General features: G+C 37.5%; 1 protein-coding gene across 2 annotated transcripts; it reads left to right on the top strand.

Moving 5' to 3' along the window:
• Positions 1–116: 116 nt before the first annotated feature.
• Positions 117–23,551, top strand: CLPX (caseinolytic mitochondrial matrix peptidase chaperone subunit X). Of its 2 annotated transcripts, XM_068958712.1 has the most exons (14): positions 117–258; positions 4,774–4,934; positions 6,349–6,466; positions 11,483–11,637; positions 12,701–12,860; positions 14,336–14,377; positions 15,545–15,721; positions 16,581–16,745; positions 17,101–17,189; positions 17,815–17,979; positions 18,988–19,287; positions 20,744–20,836; positions 21,070–21,176; positions 22,303–23,551. In XM_068958712.1, exons 1-14 carry the CDS (start codon positions 189–191, stop codon positions 22,391–22,393), a joined length of 1,893 nt encoding a protein of 630 aa, XP_068814813.1. In that variant the 5' UTR covers positions 117–188; the 3' UTR covers positions 22,394–23,551. The 2 variants fall into 2 exon arrangements, with proteins under 2 accessions (XP_068814813.1, XP_068814814.1); XM_068958713.1 differs by lacking the exon at positions 14,336–14,377 and having other exon boundaries at positions 132–258.
• Positions 23,552–23,978: the final 427 nt, after the last annotated feature.

Below are 23,978 nucleotides of genomic sequence, written 5' to 3'. Positions count from 1 at the left end.
GTGTAGGCGGTGCCGGGCGGTGGAGGAGGAGGGCAGGGGAGGGGGTGTTTACGGCGGGGGCGCGCGCGCGCGCGCAGTGCCGCCGCCGCTACCGAGGCCTAGTCGGCGGCGCCAGGCGCGGTGCGGGGGGGGGCGGGGGGGGGAGCGGGCCGGGCCGGGCCCGTTGCCGCCGCCGCCGCCGCCGCGCCATGTCCGCCTGCCACAGCTGCGCCGCGGCCGCGCGCCTCCTGGGCTCCACGCTGCCCTCCGCGCGCAGAGGTAACCGCCCTCCGCGCGGGCCTGGCGGCCGTTGGGCCGGGGGAGGGGGAGGAGGGGGGGTGTCGCCTTCCCGCCGCCTCCCTGAGGGGAGGCCGCGTCGCTGTCACCGCCGCGGGGCCTGCGGCCGCCGCTCCCCCCAGCGCCGGGCCGGGCCGCCGTGAGGGCCCCCGCCGCCCTCCCCTCCTGCTTGCGTTTGTTTTATTTTCCCAGCCGCGGGTGGCGAAGGTGGGGGTCCCGCGGCTTGGACGCCTTTACCCCGCTGGCGTTCGCCGGGGTGGCGAAAAGAGGGTTTCGCGGAAAGGGGGCGATTTGCAGCGCTGATTGCGCAATGCTGCTTGTGCCTTTAAATGCGCTTTATTAACCGACTGGTACAAATCCTGTGCTTCTTGCAGCTTGGGGTGTTCCTCGTGAGGGCTCGTGCTCAGCTAGCGAAACATAACTGTTTTCCGAGTTATTAAGAAAGTGGCGCGGGGCAAAATAGTTACTGGAGGCTGCAGTGGAGGGGGAATGTTACTTTTTCTTGGTTTTGCGTCTTTTCGGGATGTTCTTGTCCGTCTTAAGTGCGAGATACTCTATGCTGCTTTGACTGAAAGGCAAACAGTCCTCAGACTGTGCTGAAAATCTCTGCTGCTGCCACATTTCCAGCATTTCTTTTTTTTTTTTTGAAAAATGATACTCTCAGCCATAGCTGAATGAGTCAGAGAAGACTCTTTAACTTCGTGAGGTAAGTTAACTCATTGCAGTTGTGTTCGCAGCCACATCTCCAGCATGACCCGTGCTGACAGGGTTAAGCCAGTACTTCCAACTCCAGCCTGCCTGGCCTCGTGCAAACCCACTGAAACAATAAACTTTAAAACAGATAACGTTCTGGATTTGCTTCAGAATTGTTATTTTTATAAAGATAACAATCAATATTTTTCTTTTGTCAAAACTGGCACGTAAAAGGGCAAATGAGACTAAAACGCAGGTATAGAATAGTAAAATTATTTATGCATCAACTTTCTATGAAAGTTTTTTAAAATCTTATTTTGGTGGTTGTCACTGTATCTGCTGTGCCAGGTAGTTAAGTTTGGTATTACTCTGAGGTTGACTGTAGTTAGTACAAACTTGAGAGTATGCAGGGTGTATGGATTGGCCTACTAGATAGGGTGTTTTCTGGGACAGAGATGAGACTTTTGTTGTCAGTCTCCCTGTGAGTACCTTAGGTGGTAGGCTCTTTAAAAATATTTGAGGACTTGACCCAAAAGTTGGTATTTCTTATGGTATTCATCTGTGAACTAAAAAATAATAAAGTGTAAAGGAGTCTCCAACTATTTCATAACCTGCTCCTCTGAACACCCCAGAGAGGTGCTGTTGCTGCTGTCAATATTCATATGTTTGGTGCTCGCTCTTTAGATTTACTGTTTTCATTTGTTTGTGTTTGGGAAAAATTTGCTTTCCATTAAAAAATAAAACAAAAAAAGACCTAACCGTCAGTGGTATATCTGAGAGTATTGCTGTGCCAGCCAGTTGTTACATGTTTGAATGTTTATCAGAGTATCTGTGGAAATCGCTAGGCGTTGGACTGGAATGTTGATTGTTTTTGACAATTTGTTTCTATGCTTGTTTGTGTTTATGGAAGTAAGTAGTTGTGATAACTTTATTCCTATTTCATTATTTAATTGTACAGTGACGTTTTGTCAAAAATATCATTCAGACCTGTAGATGGGCTAAACATGGAAAGTCTTGTCCCTGTGCGTCAAGCTGATAGGAAAAAAATTATGTTACTGTTATGTTTAGCCTATTTACAGCCTTCACAATTCAGTGTGACTGGCAAGGTAAGTTTAACATTATACCCTAATGGCCGACCAACTAAGACCATCGTGAGAGAAAGAGGAGCATGTGTTTTTTAAAGAAAGTTATCATGCTCAAATTGTTCTTTCAACAGTAGGCTCCTACCAGGCTCGCAGTGGGTGTAATGGTGCTGATTGGGCAACATCTGCTGCTAACACCGAAGCTGCAGTCCCACAGCTGCGATGTCTCTGGTCGTAGATTGGCATAGCAGGAAATGTGGCACGTATCAGCTCAGCGCTTGACACTTTGTGTATTGCTTCATAGTTTATTCAGTATAGTTTAATGTGTCTTTTCTGTGTCACAATGGCACTCTGATTTAAAACTGATGATCTTTAGTCCTTTTGCGGTGTTTGGTGGTAAAATGTTTGACCAGTCTCTGCATTGGTATTTGGGCCTTTCTCCCTAGGCAGTTCTCTGGGGTGAGAAGCTATTGCAGGAGAGTTGTATGCAGCTAGGTTTTTTGGTCGTCGAGGGAGGAGGGGGTCTTTTGGTTTTGTGTGTGTTTTGGAGGGGTTTCTTGTTTTGTTTTATTAATAGCTGTTAGGTGATAAACGCTCAGCCCAGTTTATTCTCTACTGAAAGGTACACTTAGCACTCTTGATTTTCAGAGTTCTCTGTGCATATTCAGTCAAAAGGACACAACTGACTTAAACTCTCTTCTGTTGCTGTAACTAATCCCTATTCTGCTTGTGAAAGTGAACCAATATTTTTCTATTTAACTGAGGGTATTTAGCAATTTGTATATATTTTCATAGTTTTGTCCCGTGGAGCGTGAGGTGTTTTTCTGTGTTGCAGTGACACGCAGCAGATCTTTAGTCCTCCTTCAGTGTTTTACAGACATAAATAACGCTATTATAATTTTAATAAATTGTATTTTTAGTGCTAAGAATATCTTAAAATCACCTTTAATTTCAAATATCTTAGGTAGCATATATTTTGATAAAACAAATTTCATTTGATTCAGTGTTCTTGGTTGTAAGTTTGTGGAGGTCTACAGAAGTTTTCCCTGTAAAATTAGGCTGGCCCTTAATGCTTTTTTTCCCTATATTTTTCTATTCTTGCATTATAGTAATATAATACAGTATAATTAAGAGGAACTTTAAGTCTCCCTCTTTTCTTTAAGATTCCAAGTCTTAATTGTAATTCAAAAGAGTTTCAGTTAAGTTATTAAAAAATTTTTTTTATTATTTTTACAAATGTTTTACAGAGCATTGGCTTAGCTCTTTGGAGAATTGTCTGCTTAGCCTTCAGATTATTTGGATAACAAAGTTGCATATACGTTTTATTAATGTAGGGTTATGATAAAAAACATTAATTTGAAAATATGTTAAAATTGATGGTGCTTAATAAATGATGAATTGAGTTAAATCAATGTTATGAGGAGTTAGTTCTGGTCATTTTATAGCTTTCTCAGAGCAAATGGACTGTACTTCATTTTCCATTCATATAGATTGCATTTTATTTTAGAAAACATTTTCATCTTCTGTTAACAAAAAAAAAAAGAGAGAATTTTTTTTTTTTTAATAGAGTAGAAAACGTGAATTAGGGTTAAGGTTATGATGTTGCTATATAGCTTTTCCCATTGATAACAGTCACAGAATTATTACCAGATATGTAGAGGAATTGCCTAGTTTAAGCAGAAGAGAAATTTAAGATCTGGATTCCAGATGTTTATTTCTTTGTGTTGAAAGATTCTGAAATCATGGGCATGAAAATGATAAAGGTTGGTTTGTGTCATGCCTAGTCATGAAATATAACCTTACAAGTTGTTGCAAAAGGAGGAAAGGATCATTCAGTTCCCCAATGAATTTTTTTCATGTTGGAGTTAAGCTATTTCAACAAAATTAAGATTGTATTAAATTAATCTGTCTGTCTATAAAAGGTCAGCATATGCCAAATGAAAAATCCAAATCTGCATATGTGGTCCACGGTCTCCGAGACACTTCTATGAAAATGTTTGTATAATGAGGAGACACTTTGAAAGTCTGTCTTTTTTACTTTTCAAATATGTGCTAGAGGCTATTGTGTTCTGAGGACCAGCTTCATGAATGGGATGTGGTTTGTTTGTGATGCAATGGAACTCTGAACTGCCTGAAGTTAGAAGACAAGGGATACTTCTGGGTCATTTGTAGATTATCCAAGCAATTGTTAATGTGGTAAACATTAAGGTGATTACATGCACTTATTTTTGAATAACTGAAATTTGATTATTCAAAGTTGAATTCTGTTGCTGAAACCTTTGATTTCCATCTAATCTAAATCAATTCTGGGATTTGATGTCGTTAGGATTAGAAACAGATTATTTTTAATCAACACATCCAAAATTGCTTATTTAAGGTATACATATATATTACATTTTGAACAGATTACACCTATGGAAAACACTGTTTTTGCTTCAGTGGTGTTCCTAAAGAGTTGAATGAAAGAATATAAAACAGTATATTGGAGCTGTGACTATATTTTGCTCGTGACTATATTTTGAATGCATGTATCTTGGTCGAATGCTAACGAGGTAGTTCTGTTATTTGACTGTAGTGTCAGCAAAAATTTCACTGCGGTGTATTAGTTCATGTAATTAGCTTTTTATTTTCATATCTGCGACTTCTTACTCGGCGAACGTGTTTGGTCAGTGGAAAGAAAAACTTATGTCCCATAATTTTAAAGGATTTCTTTTGCTTTCAGGTATTACTTGTGGTCGTACACGCATCCCGGTTTTAGGAAAACTTGGAACTTTTGAAACTTGTTCCCTAAGAAGAATTCCTCTTAGAAACTTTTCAGAAACACCAGCATATTTTGCTTCAAAGGATGGTGCAAGCAAGGATGGTTCTGGAGACGGAAGCAAGGTAGCCTACATGCGTTATCATTTTCAATTCATTTTCTTTTTCTTTCTTAAATGTTTTTAATAGTTTATCCTTGCTTAAAATAAAAATCTTCTTTGAATTCTTGCTAACTCTGAGACTTTTGATCCTTCAACTGTTCTCTTTCAAACATGATTGTATGTTATCCCAAGTGGGCTTTTTAGAGTAAATATGTTTTTAAATGATTGTTTTCAGCATTGACTTGGTAGTTGTATCAAGCAGGACAACTTTGTGAGGAGGCTAGCTTTGTTCCTGTTAGTAAATTTTAGTCTGTTTTCATCTCAGGCTTTTTCTATAGTTATAGTTAATAAACAGCCTTTGCAAATAAATGATTACCTCAGGATAAAACTGCTCCTTAGTCAGCAAATAAGATTTTCAGAGTTCACAGGGTACTTTGATAACTTTGCCTTAGTGTGGCATGTTCTGAGATCTCATGGACTAGCAAATAACACAGGGGTTCTCTGAAGGTTCAGATTAAATTTGTTTTAAAAATTTTTTTAATTGTATTCTTCTATCTTTGCGAAGGTTGCCAGGAGAAATGAGCGGGAAAGCAAGGTGTATTTAAAAAATAAAAATAAAAACACATACCCTATGACATAACGCATATTTTGCAGAGAGACAGAAACAGATAACTGTATTATAAACTGTTCCGTTTACTTCCCGACTCTGATACTTTTAATATTAGAGACTTCCAAAGAAAGGATGTTTAAAAAGGGAGAGATTTTTGTTCTAACATGTAATAACTGTTATCACTATCAAAGTGTGAAGGCATAGAAGGGATACGTTTAAAAAATGTTAAGCTTCAACAGCAGTAGACAGAAGGAAAAAGACAAGTAGGACTCTGTTGGGAAATTGTGCCTTAAAAGTCAAAATGGAAAATTTCCAAGCAATTTTTGAGATGCTTCTTTTATAGGCCTTATCTGCCCTACAGCCATCTGCCAGCATAGCTACATCTGTCAAGGACGTGAGAAGAGTTGTGGCTTCAGAAACCCTTAGAATCAACACAGTTGCGATAGTGAAATTACTGTCTATAAGTATGATTTGTTTTCTTCTCTGGGGTTAGAATAAACTATGTTAGTAAAAAATTATTGACACAGCTTAGCTCATTATTGTTCTAGTGCCAGTAAAATGCTTTTAATGTAGATATGGGATACATAGTTAATAGCCTCTTCAGTGGGCGTTCCACATTGGTAGGCTCAGGAGATGCAGATGCATTATATTTAAGAGTGTTCATATTGTGTCGCTATAGATTTTCAAAGCCTTTCAAAAATCCTGACAGTAGTTATTTAGTTATGCAGCTATTACAGTATTCACATTACTAGGTTCCATGAACACGTTGCTAAATGCCTAATGTAACAGCTCCGTTGTTTGGAGCTAATTGTCTGGAAATCTTTTTTAGAAGTCTGTCAGTGAGGGAGGTAGTAAAAAGTCAAGCTCTGGAGGTTCTGGGAAAGGAGGGAACCAGCTGCGCTGCCCGAAGTGTGGTGACCTGTGCACACACGTGGAGACCTTTGTGTGTAAGTTTTTAATTAATTATTTCTTTTATAAATATTAAAGGATGTGATAATGTTTGTGGTCGATGATAGTTTGGATAGTTAAGTTTTGGTCTATTTAGAAATTCAAATAATTATGGAATGTAAAAATTGCATCGTTTCATTTGGCCAAATTAGTGTAAGCACGTACTATCTTTGTTAATGCTGATACGTTTGTGTAGTTTGTGAATGTGAAATTTTATAATAGATATGTATTATGTAGTGGAAGAAATACTCAAGTAAACAATACCGCTGCAACTACTGATACTTCTTTCTGTCTATTTTATATATTTGTAATGTCTGTCCTTTGCTTACTAAATAGTAAAACTCTAATCCTGCCTGTAGTATAGCAAAGTGCTTTTCCAGCAGAGGGATTAGTCTATTACAGATGGCTTGCTACAGTGATCGTTTATGGCAAAATAGGATCTATGGTGCGTTCCAAGTAGGAAGCAGAAAACTCCAAGTAGAAAATCCAAAAATGTAAGTTACCAGATGCCTGATGTCTGGAGTAATAACCTTTTTTGAAGTACAGTCCAGATTAATGCCGATTATGCTTTTAGTTCTACCAGACTTGAATACATTTCTTCTTATTTCAGTGCTAATGAGATCAGACTAGAAAATAGTTGTCAGAAAACAAATACTCATCCTCAGTTGATGAGGCTCAAAGAGGAAGTATCAAGGCATAGTCAGACCTGTGCGTTAAGGAGCTTAAGCCAAGGTCAGCATAAACTTGTTTACACAGTTGTTAATATCACAGTTCGTGAAAGTAATGAGTGGATGTGCACAGGTTTTATACAAGTTCCAAAAAAGTAGTACTATGGAATTAAAATGATCATGAATGTAAATTAATTATGATCATGAAGTATCATGAATGACAAATATATTGTCATTGCAGTAGTGTCTTAGGTTAGACAGAAGGATCAGTCTACAATAACTATAATTTTTTTCAGAAGTACTAAGCCATTCACTTATTTGGAACTATAGGCAACAAGCATTTCAGAAAAATCTATCGCTAATTTATGTAACTAGAAATACAGTCCTGTGCTGCATTCAGTACGTTGGCCTCTCCTTGAAACAGGTGTGGCTGAAAACAGTGAAAGGATTTTTAACCTGACTGACTTTGTTATGAAGTGATTCATGGGTAAACAGAGACATAAATGAGACAGTTCCAAAATTACTTTCCTCTACTTGCCACTCAAATTTATGTGCTTTTATCTAGTAGAGCAGTTATGGTGGATCCTTAGACAGCAGAAATGCAATTTAGGAAATTACTGCTGGCAATTTAGGAAATTACTGCTGTCCTTAGGAACCTTTAAGCATGCTTGAAAACTGTCTAGTTAAGATGACTCGTTTATATTAACGTTATGGGAGAAAATGCGACTAGTAAATGCAATCTCAAATTCAAAAGTGGTGATATTACACTTGAATCACAGCATAAGAACGACACAGCTGTTAAACAGCTTGGTGCTGGATATCTATTTCTTCCCTCTAAAGACAGTGTTGAAGCTGGTTAGATTTGGCAGAAGCTGGACAGTCAAAATGTGGGGAAGTCCGTTTTTGAACAATTGAATGTTCCTACTTTTCTCATCATTGCACCTTCCCCTCTGAGACTTTGGGATTGGAACCTTTAAAAAAAGTCTGTTGCTAGTATATAAACTATGCAAATTGACAGCGGGTAATTTTGTAGAACAGATTTCTTTTGTTCATTTTGAGAACAGAGCAGTTGTTAGTCTTCTGCTAATTGTTAAAAAAAAAAAATTGAAAGCAAAGATTGTAATTGCTCTAATTTCTCAGAAATTCCTGTGAGTCGCAGTCAATTTTTCTCTGGATGCGTTTCTCTTTCTGGTTTAGTCTATTAAATTGAGTATGCTGCTTCCCAGCCGAACTGTAGAACCTGAAGTATCTGGGAAGCAATAGGACTAAGGCTAATTCTCTTCCAAAAACAAAACAAAACAAAAAACCCTAAGAAAATATCGGTCTGGTTTTGTCTCAGAAGGAATGGGAGTCTGGTTGTATTAGTGTGCTATAACTTGATTTTCAGATAAGCCTTCAGTGTTGCTTAGTTAGAAAAAAGAATTCATCCATCCAGTTTTGATTTGAATTATATAACTGCATATCTAAATATTATATAATTGCATATCTAAAGCTGAAGGAAAACATGCACATGGCATTTGTTTCAGTTTTTAAACATCAGATTTTTCACTCATTTTGAGAGACCTAGGGAAATAAAATACTGAATAAAGCCGGATTTATTCGTCAATGGATTTGCAGTCAGCCATTGAGTGGTAGTGTGACAGACTGATTATCTAGCAGAGTTCATTTCTAATACGGCTTCGTTATGTATCTGCAAAACTTTCACGATGACTTGTTGAGCTATAGTTTTCCAGAAATTAACAACTAAGGAAGACTATGACAGAAGTTAAAGGGGATTGTGCTTTCACACGTTTTCTCAGCCGTCCTTATCTTGTTTTGGACTGTGAGGCTATGTGAGGGGAGTTTTGTGATCAGTGAATAAGTTTTAAGCCTCATAATGTAGAGTGAGATCTAATAGCTTTAAACATGATTGCAAACGGGTAAGTACAAGTCTTAACTTGGTACTCTTCTTGCTGCCTTCTACTGATTCCGTTAGCTCCCATCCTCCAAAGCAAAATTTGCCTGCTACTGTCTGTACTTGGTAGGTCAGTAGCTTCCCTGCTTTTTTTTCTCTGATATCATTTTACCTTATAGCAGTCTGATGGCAGTCCATTATCTCAACCCTACTAGTGTTTTTGAGATTAATCCCCTTATTGTTCTGACTTCCTGAATGCGTTATCTTAATCCGGCGTTTCTCTTTGACAAGGTCAGCTTGTATGGACTTCAGAAATCTCTTTGCAAATGCAGCCTCTGGCATGCTATAGTGCTGCATGCCTGAATCAAAACCTGCACTTGATTCGCTCTTTGCCACATCATGGCTATTTGCAGATATCTTAATGACAGTGAGGTAATTTGACATGAAGGCTACTTCCTAGGCTTTTCTGTGCTTGTTAATGCAACATACAAAAAAACATTCCGGTATTTAAGAAAGTTGCTTGAAATTTGGAAGTTTCATTTTTTGGGACATAGCAGTACTTAAACTTGGTTTCCTTACAGTTCAGAACAAGCTTCTCAGAATTTCTGCAGCAGTAGAAGTTCTGTTAAAACTCATATTGCTGAATGCTACGTAGACAATGGAGACTGGCCAGTTTCATGGCTGCAGTTTGCTAACTGTTCGAGGCCCCATCCTTGGGGTGCCCCATACATCAAAGTTACTGTTACCATGGTCCCAGGTGGTCTTGCTGAAAATCAGGAAGCTCCCCGATAACCTTCCTGTGTCCTGTTTGGGGTAATTGATGAAAGTGAAGCGCACCACACAATGGTTTTTTTTCAGTGAACGATGTTTAAAGAATGCACGCTAGCAGTCTTATAGTGTGCTCTTTATTTTGTTTTTTTTCCTTCCACCATTCCTATGGATCTGTAAAGGGGGCAAGTATAGCTATTCCATCCTACTAGAGCTGAACGTTAGCATTGTATAACGAAGGGCAACAGCCTCATGGCACTGTAGTCACTAAGAATATCGGAGGTGTTTTGAATGAGTGTTGGGAGCAAATTTTTCCTATGGTGGTGTTATTAGATAACAGTCTTATAAAAGGAGTGTGTGCAAGTGAGTCTTCACTGCATTCCCATCAGGCAGATGTCAGTAATTTGCACTGTTGCAGGGAGAGCTTTCCAGCTTCTCTACACGTTTTCTTTGGAATGGGGAATTAATAAGTCTGTGATGGTCACAGTATTATGTGCTACGGTATTTTAATAATCTGCTGGTCTTATTTATTCAGTCATAAGGTGTGTTTAGTAGTAAAACAACTTTTGCTGATGCCAGCTCTATGGGAGGCAAAAACAAGCTATAAATAAGCAGCTTGTTTATTGCCAGAGGCTGTTGTTAAGATCAGCTGGTACTAGATTGTGCAATCCATTTTCTAAAAACTTTTAGGAGTGCAAAAGTTTTGATTTTTAAATTTTTTATGTGGTCATTTTAATACAGAACAATTATTTTAAATCAATGATGTTACACTTCTATTTAATCTAATAGAGTGCATTTCAGTATTGTGACAAGCAGAACATCTATTTTGGGTTATAAATTCATTTTTATTGATCATCTGTTCTAGATTATTTCATCTTGGCTTTTGCAAAAAAAAAAAAAAAAAAAAGCAGCAGCATAAGTTCTAGTTTGCAGGCTTTCAAAACCAACCTTTGCATATAACGTGATTTCTTGAGAAATAATCATGAAGTCAGCATTAGAAGGGTTTGGATTTTGAAGGAAATTCATTCTGTTCTGGACATTAAAAAAAAATAAGCCAAAGTCCTGATCCTCTGTTGCATACCGTAGCTGCTGCTTTGTTCCATGTCAGGGTGAGCCCTTTATGTGAACTCACAGTTCTCTGTGTCCTGCGCTTAGATGACTGGCTCAGACGTACTCCATAGCATTACACAGCCGGTGGATGCAGAAACCGGAAGCTGCTGTAGCTGTCTCTTCCTGAGCCTGCTGTAGGTCATCCTTGACATTTATATTGTAGATTACTTTCCCATACTTCTCCAAACAGTTTTTTGCGTGCTAGTGTGAGAGTTGGGAACTTTTCCTTTTGTGCGTAGTCAGAAGCTCTCATTAATCTTGCAGCACTCTGAGATGCAGAATTTCCTCTTCCGAGTGCAGTGCTCCTGAATATGTAGGAAGTAGATTTTGGCTTTCTAATCCTTTGGTTGGTTGCTGCTCTGCGTTGTGACTTTTGGGGAAAATTGCGTTCCCGCTGTGTGAAATCTGATAGTCCATTAATTGCTTTTTAAGCTTCTAATGTGAACAAAGTGAAAGTGTTGTTTAAAGAAAGAGTGCTGTTTTACAGGAGTGTTTGTCCTGTGTATTACAAACTGAGGCAGTTGAATGAATGTTGCTCAAGTAGTTTCTCTTACCACTTTGTTTTACTTCTGCAGCTTCCACCCGTTTTGTGAAGTGTGAAAAGTGTCACCATTTTTTTGTCGTACTGTCAGAGGCCGACACAAAAAAGAGCATCATTAAAGAGCCTGAGTCAGCAGCAGAAGCTGTGAAATTGGCATTCCAACAAAAACCACCTCCTCCACCGAAAAAGGTATGATTCTTAATTTCACCCTGATGTTTTCTTGTACTAAATCGTGTTTGAATGCTTTGCTTTTTAATCTGTATCAAGTGTGCGATGGTCTGCTGTGACAGCAGCAAACAACAAGGATGATTAGTTCAAGATTCAACCTTTGCATGAGTGCTAGGTGACACAGCAGAGCACTGATAAAGGAAAACAAGATCCATAACCAATAAAAGTAGTCAGGTTTGTTTTCCTCTAGCTTCAAACCTTGTAACTGAAGTCCGTTTTCTCTTTGTGACCCTGAGACCTAACTCAGCCCTCACCACCCAGAGTACCTTTAGTTTCCTGCTGTAGCCTCCTATTCTATACCTTAATATTACCAGCTTCTTCCTGTAGCTGCAGTACCTTTTGTTGGGCCTGTTTCTGGGTTAGAACTGTGGCTAGCCAGCGCGCCTGTGGCTGTGACCTGGTTACTACTGCATCCACGCCGATCGGTCATTTGGTTTCTGTCCCCTGAATAGTGAGGGAGCTTATGTCTCTCAGTTCTTAATGGAGTGAACTGGCTTCTGAAGCTACATGTGGCCTCTTGGTAGGCCTTTTGTAAGAATTTAAATATATTTGAAACTACTGTTCCTTTTACAGATTTGGCTGAAATTGACAATGGGGTCAAATATTAGTAGGGGAAGACCAACAGAAACAATATGACTTTTTCATTTCCTTAGTAAATTTATCAGCATTAATCTTTTTTTGTTGTTTTTTGTTTTTTTTTTTTAATGTTGGGCTTTTAGTTCTTAATTCTGTTACGTTCATCAAGTTATATCACAGACTGGAATAATGTGAAGTCAAATTATTTAGACCAGCTTTGGTGGTTAGAGCCTTCATTTATGTTCCATGTGTCATTTATCCCAAACTCGCTGGGTTCTACTATGCTTATTTATAACGTACATTCTGAAATCTTAATAAAACCCATATTTAAAAAAAAACCCTCACATTTAGTTTAATTTTAGAGTGACCCATAAAGTCTCTCGGTAATATATGAATTTTTTGTGCACAGGTGTTTTAGAAATGTTATCAAGATTTCATTATTTTTCAGATTTATAACTACCTCGACAAATATGTTGTTGGTCAGTGTTTTGCCAAGAAGGTGCTTTCAGTTGCTGTGTACAATCATTATAAAAGAATCTATAATAATATCCCAGCTAACCTGAGACAGCAAGCGGAAGTTGAAAAACAGACTTCTTTGACACCGAGGGGTTTGTATAATGTTTGGTATTCTTCTGGTTAAATAAAATACACTATTTCTGGGCCTTAACTTATATTTTTGGTCCTCTAATAATAATATTTGGCTTGCAGTCCATATACATTTAATTTTCGTTCAGTATTGTTTCCCAAAGGAGTAGACATGTTGCAGTCTTGTAAAATGACTGTTGATAGACTTGAACATTATTAGGTAAAAAAACATTTTAAAAACCCAGCATAGAGGCAAACCCTTTGCGTTAGTAGTGTTTGAAAGCTCAGAAGTGGACCCATCTGTTTCTGCTGTCCAAACTTAGTGAAATGGAGTAAGTGAATATATTGCCTAAGTAAGAAAACCTTTAAAACTTTAACCCTAAGTGTTCTGTAGTTCAGAGGATTAAGAAGAATTTCCATTTAACTTTCACTGTATGCAAACTTTTGTAATTTATTTCTGATCGAGAATTTTTATGATGTCATGGATGTTGTCTAGCCTATTAAATGCTTAACATTTTTACTAGTACACAATATTAGGTATTTTCCCCCCTTACTTTGTAAAGTGAACTTCTTAAATTTTTATTACTAATCCCCTTTACTACTTAGCAGTAAATCTGCTACTTAATCTGCAAGCAACAGCGCAGATCATTAAGACCATATTTTGCATAGGGAATTTTTGATGAATAGCTAGCTTTCCAATCTCACTTGCTGCCTTTGGCAGCATCTGTTGGTCACCATAGTATTGTTCCATATCTAGCAGGTGTAGATGGAGTTACTCTTGGCAGTACTTCTGCTACTGAAGAACTGTGTAGCTATGTTGATCTAATTTATTTTTAGAAGTAGGATTAAGTTGCCATCTCTGATTCAAAGTGTACCTTGGTATTTTTTTCTTAGTGTTTTATTCTCTCTTGCAATAAATAGTATACTAAGTAAGCAGAAACACTATTTGTGGTGTTTGAATTTGTGTAAAAAAGTATTTTAAGGGACGGGGACAATATTAGTAGCACTGTTCTGGTAATGGTAGGAGAGCAGTGGTGTACCTGGCACAGGGAACTTGCTGATTGTCCACAGGAAGATAAAAATAGTGCCCAGCCAGAGGAACTGGCAGTGAATATTTATAATTGATAATGCTTTGCAAGATGTGAAGTCTTAAATGTTTATATTTAACTGAGTGCCACAATGCAAGTTTAAGGAAGTCTTTTCTAAACTAAGTTGTATTATAGCGTGTTTTTTTTTCTTATTCTGTAAGTGGTTTTAAAATCTAATAAGGGGTAATAATCTGTGAATGTTGTAAGTAGTAGAAAGCTTACTGTCATTTTAAAAGCATGCAAGCTGGGATTTGGGTTAGATTCGACAGCAATAAGAGCTCGTTCATGTGGGGATTTCTTGTTAGAAATACATTCATTACACAGTGATGAAATGTATTCAGAAGAGGGCAAGAGGTGGAGCGTTTATAAACTTTTATTTTTTTTATTACTGTTTTCATCCTCTCTCTTAGAATTAGAAATCAGAAGACGGGAGGATGAGTACAGATTTACAAGTAAGTGAACTCTCTCCTCATGTCCTCCTCTGCAATATCTATCTTTTGATGTTGTTGTAGAACAGCGTTTCAGTGATTGCTAGTTAGAAATGTCATGTAAAATCCCATGTGCTTCACTTCTATCAATAAACTTAATTGATAGCATTGAGAGTACTTTAACTGAAGTTACTAGGATTTGACTCTGTATGTAGTTGTAGGTGGCAGGCAGGTAAAATGTGAAGATATCTTTTGTAAAGTTGTTGGTTAAATAACTATCTGTCTTTAGAGTTATCCTTGCTAAAACAAGTGAAAGTTGAAACTTTTTGCTTAGATCTGAGGTGTGATTTTCATTAGTAAGGCCATGTAAAATATGATGTGAGATAGATACAAAGCAAAGTTGCATAGCTGTTTTCTATGCTGCATTTGTACTCTAAAAAGGTACTGTCACCTTGAACCTCGGAAGGCCATTTTTTGTCTGGGTGATGGCAGGCATGCTTATTTTTAGTCCATTGGAACTCTCAGTGGCTAGCACACATGTTTTCTTAGTCTAGTGTAGATCAATTTATAATCCTGTCTATGCATCTTCAACTCAGTTTTCTTAAACTTCAAATTTCTACCCTGCAAGGTAATTAAAATTCTAGGGCTTTGGGGAGGGGGGGAAAAACATTCCAGATCAGTCTCCATATCCATGTATGAAAATGAGACTTGTGACAACTGAACTAAGACAATTTATCAATCTTAAGAATAGACCTGTGCATGGCTTTTAGTTTTTATAATTGGCCAGTTCTTGTGCTTTTTCATCATAGTAATCAACAGCCGATGTTTATTGCTTTTTACGTTATGTATTACACAAAATAAGTGACTGATTTCAACTATAAATTTTCTATAAGGACTCACATTTCTCTAGCATTTATGTTTAATGTAGAAGAATATTTTAGATAAACTATGGAACCATTGCAATTTCTCTTTAAAAATATTCAAATTTGCAAAAATACGAATGAAACTCACGTTTTTGTAATAGTTGCATCATTTTTGCAGTTGTTTTTGTTAACTTCTATACTTCAGGTATAATTAAATGTTCACAGAACAAAACAGGAAAAAAAAAATATATATATATATTTTTTTTTTTTTACTCTGCATTAGCAGACCTTGTCAGTGCTCAAACAGTGCTCTTATTGTTCTCTTCAGAACTGCTGCAGATTGCTGGAATTAGTCCACATGGTAATGCTTTAGGAGCATCGATGCAACAGCAAATGAACCAGCAGATACCTCAGGAAAAACGGGGAGGTGAAGTACTAGATTCACCTAATGATGACATAAAACTTGAAAAGAGTAATATTTTGCTGCTTGGACCAACTGGATCAGGTAAGCAGCTGTGTGTTTCTATAGGCTTCACAGATTTTCTTGGAATGGCTTGCTGATGAGTGATTTTCTCTTTTGTGATTACTACCAACTAGTATGCATAAAGCTAAGATGCCAATTTCAAACTGGCATTTTGTGATCTCATGTCATGGTAAAAAGCTGAACTAAATGCCCTTGAGAAGGAAGGTGGTCTGGTTATGTGGTATCTTTTTTTTATGCGTGTGTTTACTGACTGATTAAAAGATGCAGCTTTCACTAAATTGAAATAAAATGGATTTGTAGCTGTCTGCGCTGGATGGCCAGTTTGAGATTCTGTGGTTAGGAACAGATGTTTCACCTCTGCAACAGAGGAGTTACAGGAGTGCTAAGAAAGAAATTATGTTTCAGGATGTTCATAAGAAGTGGGAGTGTTTGTGCTGAAGTGATAGTATTTCTGCAGACTATTTGGGAGAACATATAGTAAATGTAATTCTGTTTCTCCCCGCTTTCAAAGCAAGAGCAGTTGGACTCTGCGCTGGAGCCGGAGTGTTTGCAAAGGACTAATGATCTATTTAATCTTTAATCAACGCAAGTACTTGGATTTTGGTTTATGTATTTTATGACATTTTATTTGTGACAGTGTGTGTTTCAAGCTGCCTCAGGCACAGTATTAGTTTGATTTAAACGTACAGCTTGGCAAGATAAAAAAACATTGTTTGTGTAAACTGATTCCCTTGGAAAATATTCTTATTGGAGTATATGACCGTGCTGGCATCGTTTAAAATATCTAATGGCTGTACTGGTGATGCCAAGGTAAATACTTGGTTTTGTGTGCTCTAAAGAAATTTTTGGCAGTTTTAACATACAGTTTTTGTTGTCTTAGGTAAAACCTTGCTGGCTCAGACTCTAGCTAAATGCCTAGATGTACCTTTTGCTATCTGTGACTGTACTACCTTGACTCAAGCTGGCTATGTTGGTGAAGACATTGAATCTGTCATTGCAAAACTCCTGCAAGATGCCAACTACAATGTAGAAAAAGCTCAACAAGGTAAACTTTGACCATAAGTTTCCTGAAGTTCGTTCATGGACTGTGTTTATTTTACCCAAGTACTCTAAACTCGCAGACCACCGTTATTTCAGTAACTTACATTCTTGTTGCATGTACCTGAGCTTTAACGCTTTCAAATCAGAAATAATAAATGTGAAAGATGATCTGAACGCATCTAAGCTTTTGATATTGTCCATAGCTTTGTTTATGTATTCTGTTCATATATTTTTTCAATGAAAAGTCTGGAAGTAGAACAGATGGCTGCTTTCTTAAACTGTGTTTTCTTACGCGTGTGTCAATTTTTACTTCTCTTAAAAAGTAGAGCCTTCCTTAAATCCGTCTTCTGTAACTGCAGGAATTGTTTTTCTGGATGAAGTAGATAAGATTGGCAGCGTTCCTGGTATTCATCAGTTACGGGATGTCGGAGGAGAAGGTGTTCAACAAGTAAGTACTTCCGTGGAGTGATTTCACTTTGTAAGCAAACTGTTAGCTCATCAAGTCTACATATATTCTGTCATATATCAAATAGCGTGGGAGTGTATAGAGTCATAGTTCTTCAGTTCCTGCATTGTTAACCCTTGAAACCCTCATCTCTCCTCTTTACTTTCTTCACTCTTAAAAAAAATAAAAATTAAAAAAAAAAAACAAAACCAACCAACCCAAAGAAGCTCAAGACTGCTTCACAGAAATGTTGTAGTTGAAAAATGTCTTTGTGGCTTTCAGATAGCAAATTACATAATACAGGCAAGAATAGATAACATTTTCCATTTAAATAAAACCCTCGAAGCAACTCATTGCTAGTGGTAATATTTAAAAATGCTTAGTAGTAATTACGTGCATGCAAGTCACATTAGAGACTGAGACTTTTGTCTGCCCTTGAGTAGGATTGTTTCTCTGGGATACGGAAAACTGATTTCTTTAGACGTTTACTGTTAGTTACTGTAAAGGCATAAGGAATTAAAAAGATACAAGTACCTCTGTGCAAATAAGCAGACTCTTACATGCCTTCTTATGTGGTGCTACGTGTTAGCTTCTTTATTACTTGTTTCTTTTCTCTATTTCTTCTTAGGGCTTGTTAAAATTGCTAGAAGGTACAATAGTAAATGTTCCAGAAAAGAATTCTCGTAAACTACGTGGAGAAACGGTGCAGGTTGACACAACAAACATCCTGTTTGTAGCTTCTGGTGCTTTTAATGGTCTTGACAGAATTATCAGCAGGAGGAAAAATGAAAAGGTGAGTGCATCTGGCTATATTTGAGCTGAAAAATTGTCATCTTAATGACCATTCACCATACTGGCTGATAAGGCCCTGCTTGATTTGTAAATCTACTAGGGTTGTTTGTGCAGCAGTGGTTTTCCATCTATTATCTGGAAACTTGAGGTCAGTGAACTGCTTTCAAAGAGCCCAAGAAAGGTAACACAGAGCAAGCACGTTGTTAATAGGCTTAAGTTAGCTCCCAATAGTCTCTGCTTCTAAGGGGAAATTTTTAGCATATGCAAATACAAGAAGATTGGAAACATTGGTAGAAGACTTGCTATGTACCCGTAAGAGTATCTTTTTATGTTGTTGTAATGCCCCATGTTTCCTAAAAACAATGTGTATGAAACATACAGTTCTAGCGACGCTAATAGGATTTCTTTCAGTTGGAATGTACCAAGTATGAACCTGAGGAAACCTTTGAGTATCAGTAGAAAAATAAAGCGTTTACTGTTGAGACTCAGATAGTTTGAGTGAATGGTGTTAGAAGCGATCATCTTCTGAAGATACTTGGTTCAGTTTAGTATTTTGTATATTAACATTTGAGGACAGAGTGCTACTGGCTGTATCTTTCTGGTAAAACGTGCATCTCGTTTCGAGCAACAGAGAAGCAACTGAAATCCAAATTACTACTGGTGATAATATATGTAGCTTTTCAAATAAGCATTGCTAAATGCATTTGCTTAACTTCTGAAGAGCCCTTTTAGTATCACTGGTACTCGTATATATTTCATAAATTTCTCAAAACATGTTATTAACCTTTTTTATTATAAGAAAAGCTTAAACCTGTTTTCAACAGGTTGATTATGTGTAAAAGGTTTAATTTTACCCTAAGTAAGTTCTTGAGTCTGAATTAATATGTCATGACAGATAGTCGGTCACTCCTGTGTTTAGTATGGTAATTAATTTCTTAATGCATAGTGAAGATGATTTAGTTATACAAAGAAAATTAACACTTCTGTAAGCATAACATTTATTTTGCAGTATCTAGGATTTGGGACACCGTCTAATTTGGGAAAAGGCAGAAGGGCTGCAGCAGCAGCTGATCTTGCTAATATAAGTGGAGAGTCCAATACACATCAAGACATTGAAGAAAAGGATCGCTTGCTGCGTCATGTGGAAGCTAGAGATCTCATTGAATTTGGCATGATTCCTGAGTTTGTGGGACGTTTGCCTGTTGTGGTTCCTCTGCATAGCCTAGACGAGAAAACACTTGTACGGATTCTCACAGAGCCGCGAAATGCTGTGATTCCTCAATACCAGGCATTATTCAGCATGGATAAGGTTTGGATTTTGCCTTTTTACTTGACAGCTTTTCAATAGTCTTGTTTATAGATACCTTGTAAAAGCTGCCTCACTCTGAAGATTAACGTTCTCTCTTTTGTGGCTGGAGAAGATGAACTGACTCTACTTAACGAGCAGTTTGTAGAACAGGAAGTTGCAGTAACTCTTTCAGATATTGTGCCCCCAGCTTTAAAGATTAGCCTTGTTCCTACATCTTGCTAGGAGAGAAAATAGATTTAACCTGACAATAAGCTCTAAAATTATGTTAGTTGCTTGCTGAGGCCATTGCTCCATGGGCAGGTTATGCATACAGTATTGAGTAAGAATTCAAAATTGTCCCCTTTTGTGATAGGATCTTGAGAAGTGAGCAAAACCTTGTTTGGTGGTTTTAAAATTGCTTGAAATTCAGCATGCATAAGAAATATTCATTTTCTTCTCGTTATCTGATTGTTGTGTTGTGTTTGGCCAATGCTGTGCGCTCAGTTTTTTGGTTCCTGTGTGGCGAATTCTTTGTTTTTTAACCCAAAAAAGCAGTTTTAACTCGGAAGGAATATGATTTGTTTGAGTAGAATGCACGTTATTCCACTGGATAGGTAAATATTTTTTCAGCTTCTGATTCAGACTCTAGAAGGTATCTTGATCTCCCTGATTTACTGCTGGGGGGTGGGAAGATTTATTTGTTCTGATCAGCCAATCCTTCGCTTTTTCTTTCTTTTTAATAAGCCTGTTAGTCTTTCCTTTAAAAGCATTGTTGTATGAGGTGTTTGAAATGCTTTTGAAAATTGCAGAAGACAGACTAATGATTGAAGGATCAGTTTGTTGCGGTTAGTTATTCCTCAGTTGGCTGTGCTGTCACTCTTGTCTTCCTATTTGCTTTGATGTGGGGTTCGTTATCTTCAGTATCTATTCCAAATGCTCTGTGTTTACAAATCTGGCCTTTTAAAAGATTCAAGAGGTGTTTGTCAGAAAAGAATTTAACAAGTCAATGGAAATAATTTCTTCCCCTTGCATGTGCACTGCCCCGCTCCAAAAAACTAAAATTGTCTCGCTGAAACACGACTAGTTCGGACTGGATAACAGTCTCTGTGGGGGCAAATAATCTGGAAGTAGTTGAATTGCTCTTCATGTTAATGTTTACTTGAACATCAGTGACCTTGCCGTACAGGCATCAAGAACCACGTCATGTGCTGTGGAGGTGTTTGTAGAAGTTGCAGGTAAAGGACGCGGGCAGTACTGGTAACTTTCGGCAAAATCAAAGTGTAGGTGAAGTTTTGTGTATATAACTGAAATGTTAAATGTTCTGATCTGTAACAAGCAAATCATTGCTGTATGTCGTTTTTCTCCTTTGTGTTGATTTGTACGGTAGTATTGGGTAACACTTGCACCGTTGCACTGAAAGCGCTATTGAGTTATAAACAAATTATCTGACTAAACTTAGTATTTTTTTTGTCTGTAGTGTGAATTAAATGTAACTGAAGATGCATTGAAGGCTATAGCTAGACTGGCCCTTGACAGAAAAACTGGTGCAAGAGGTCTTCGATCTATAATGGTAAGTACAGATAGTTTCACCCTGAGTAAGTGAAACTACCTACGTTCACATATGTGGCCCTGATCGTGAGAGTTTTGACGCAAAACATCACTTTATTCTGAGTCCTGTATAGACACAATAAATCTCTTTCTAAAAATGTGTCTTCTGAGACAGTATCTAGCTCTGAAAAACACTTGCTAAGCATAACTGTTACGTAGAAGAGAGATATTTTTCCCTCTTTTTTTTTTTTGTAGGAAAAGCTGTTGTTGGAGCCCATGTTTGAAGTGCCCAATTCTGACATCGTATGCGTGGAAGTCGACAAAGATGTTGTAGAAGGCAAAAAAGAGCCAGGATACATTAGGTAAAACTGTAATGGCAGTATTGGAACAGATCAGTAATACAGCCAGAAAGGTGTTCTGACATTTGCCGTAGGAACAAGTGTTTAAGTATAAAACTATGCACACGTCCTAGAAAGAATCTGATTCTCTGTATATCATGCACAGTTAACTTAGTGCCTATTCTGTCCTAGAGACTTTGGGTTTGTATTGCTTCAGTTTTTAAATAGAAATTACAAAATAAACTTTCATATGAATTTGTTTTAAGCTCTCTGTGTGTGTGTCTATATGCCTGCAGAAATAGAAAAGTAAATGATGAGCATGACCAAGTTAATAGTAAAAATCTGAAGTTTTAAATGTGACTGTACTGCAGTTTCGGAAGTGGAACCCCCTTCCCTTCTTTCTTCTAGTGACTGTTCACTCTGTAAGGTGAAGCTCCTTTGGGCAAGCTCCAGGCCTCTACAGTTTTCTTCTCTATTGCCCTTGCAGCAATGAAGGGCCAAAAAGAAGCATCTATTGCTGACTTTGTGAGCACTTGTTAAAATAATAGATGTACTGTTGTAAAGATTGTGTTATGTTAAGGATGTGGTAGAGCACTAAAGTCATTGGACAAAGCTGGATTTAAATTAAAAATTATTGTAGTAAACAAAGGAGGAGATTGAGGGGGAGGATGGGTCAGGTTAAGGACACAGGACTGGGATTTATGAGCTCTAGCATGGCTTCCAGGCCTGCGAGAATGTTTTTGTGTGACGTTCTTAACTGAAAAACATGCTCTATATGTGTCTGTATCTGTGCTGAAGCTTACTTCAGCACGCTTAGTTCCTCAAAGGGGGTGGTTGAAGGGGAAGATACTAATAGTTGCCTTCAGTTATTTTGCAGAGCACCAGCACTTCTGTTTGCTTAACATTTGAAATTTACCAATTAAATCAAATACCTGAATCCAATGGCCTCTTGGTTTTCAGTAATGACACTGCTTACTGGTGGTAGTTCAAATCTGCACAGCACCATTTTCAACTCAAAAGGTTGTTTTGCAGATGGCATACTTGTCAGAACACTTTTTATCTTTGTAGACCACGTGTTTATCAGAAGCTATGGAAACTATCTCCATTCTTTTCTCAATTTCTATATCTGATCAGTTCATTTTAATTATAGGGCTCCTCCTAAAGATTCATCTGAAGAAGAATATGACTCTGGAGTGGAGGAGGAAGGCTGGCCTCGGCAAGCAGATGCTGCAAACCATTAAATACTGTCAGAATGCTCTCCTGCATAAAGCGCACTTGGTTATTTCTTTAAGATTACACCTGGCTTCACAGTCCGATACTAAAGGCATTGGATCTATCTTGAATATGATACATGATCAGGAAACTTATCAGATAAATCAGATCATGTATTTTATTGTAACATCACATTGATTTATTTGATGGACATTGTGTGGACTTGAATGGCATAATGTTCAAATATAAATTGTATATTGCTTTTGTTCAATTAAAATATATAGCAAATATAGCAACACCTGGATTGCTTTTTCCAAAACTGAACAGCAATGCAGGTGCTGCCAATAGTTAATTTTACAATAATGTTACTCTACGAATGGGAAAATAAATGTAATAATTAGTAGAGGGTAAATAAACTATTAGCTCCTCGTGCAACTCACGTGCTTGGGTTACGTTCAGGTCAGCCTTAGATTTCTGCTGGTGTTTGAAACCAAATTGGTGCTGGAGTGCATTGTTACATTTGGTGTGAGAGGAAGCCCTTGCAACTAGATTTTGAAAAACTTAGACACATTTTATAACACTGCTGGGCAACTTTGGAAAGATGTAACACTAGTTTGTTACAGTAATTTGGCTGCAACTGAAAAATACATCCTTCTGTTCACTTTCCATTAGGATTAAGTTTTATAGTCACCTTGAATACTGTGAAAGAAGGTGAAGTCAATAATCTGCTAATTTTTCCAGAAGGGTAAATAGATTTTCTAGGAAGCGGTTGGCCACGTGGGTTTGGATGAAAAGTTGGCGTAAATTTTTAAATATTAACGTTCTAATATAGTACATTTTGTTTAACATATTGGAACTATCATGCATCAATTTTTTGGTGCCAGGTATTTGCCCAACCTATCTTATAATGTTAAGAGATGAAAGAAGTAAATGTATAATATTTTTGATGTAATCAGTAGTAATTGTTCACATGACAGTGCTTTTTTTTTTTTTTTTTTAAGTTATATGCTTAAAAGCTAGTATTGCATCTTGTGGTTTTGTCTTTGATTTTTAGTCTCACAGCAAAGCAGTCCTCCCTCTTCTGTTTTACACCAAAATAAATTCAATCCTTTAGGAAAGTATTTGTAAAAGCACTAAAGGACCTGTATGTTTTTGATTCATTTCAGGAATTAAAATCGTTACTTACAGCTTTGTTTTATTCTTCACAGTGATGCATGAATTCAGATTTTACTCTTCCCTCCCCCCCCCCCAACGTTTCAATTCAAGCTATTTAAATGAAACTCCTATCTTTCTTTTCAGTCTTGTGGGTACTGCAGATATGTTGGCCTTGGTTTTTTTTGTTAATTTTTGTCATGTAAGTTTTAAGTGAGAGTCATGTAATACTTGTGTTCTTACATAGAATCAATATGACATGCACTTTTAGTCAGATCTAACAGATACTTCTCGTAGGATTTCACCTTTATTTTCTGGTGAAATGACCCATTAATGGTTCAGAAAAAGCTGCTCTCAGTATTGAGGATACTTCTAGGAGAAGCTTAGTCATCTCAAAGTTGGAATCTCTGGTGAACTATCTGTAACCTTATGCTCCTTTTCCTTTTTGTAGAGTGAAAAATA

This window comes from Struthio camelus, chromosome 12 (genome assembly GCF_040807025.1).
Source record: "Struthio camelus isolate bStrCam1 chromosome 12, bStrCam1.hap1, whole genome shotgun sequence".
Classification (NCBI taxonomy): domain Eukaryota; kingdom Metazoa; phylum Chordata; class Aves; order Struthioniformes; family Struthionidae; genus Struthio; species Struthio camelus.
This window is presented reverse-complemented; position numbering and strand designations above follow the sequence as displayed.

Excerpts from the sequence above, each read along its gene's own strand:
- CLPX (XM_068958712.1), top strand. The coding sequence starts at position 189 with ATGTCCGCCTGCCACAGCTGCGCCGCGGCCGCGCGCCTCCTGGGCTCC. Across the intron at positions 17,980-18,987 it reads GCAGGAGGAAAAATGAAAAG|TATCTAGGATTTGGGACACC; the intron begins GTGAGTGCATCT and ends TTTATTTTGCAG. Across the intron at positions 19,288-20,743 it reads CATTATTCAGCATGGATAAG|TGTGAATTAAATGTAACTGA; the intron begins GTTTGGATTTTG and ends TTTTGTCTGTAG.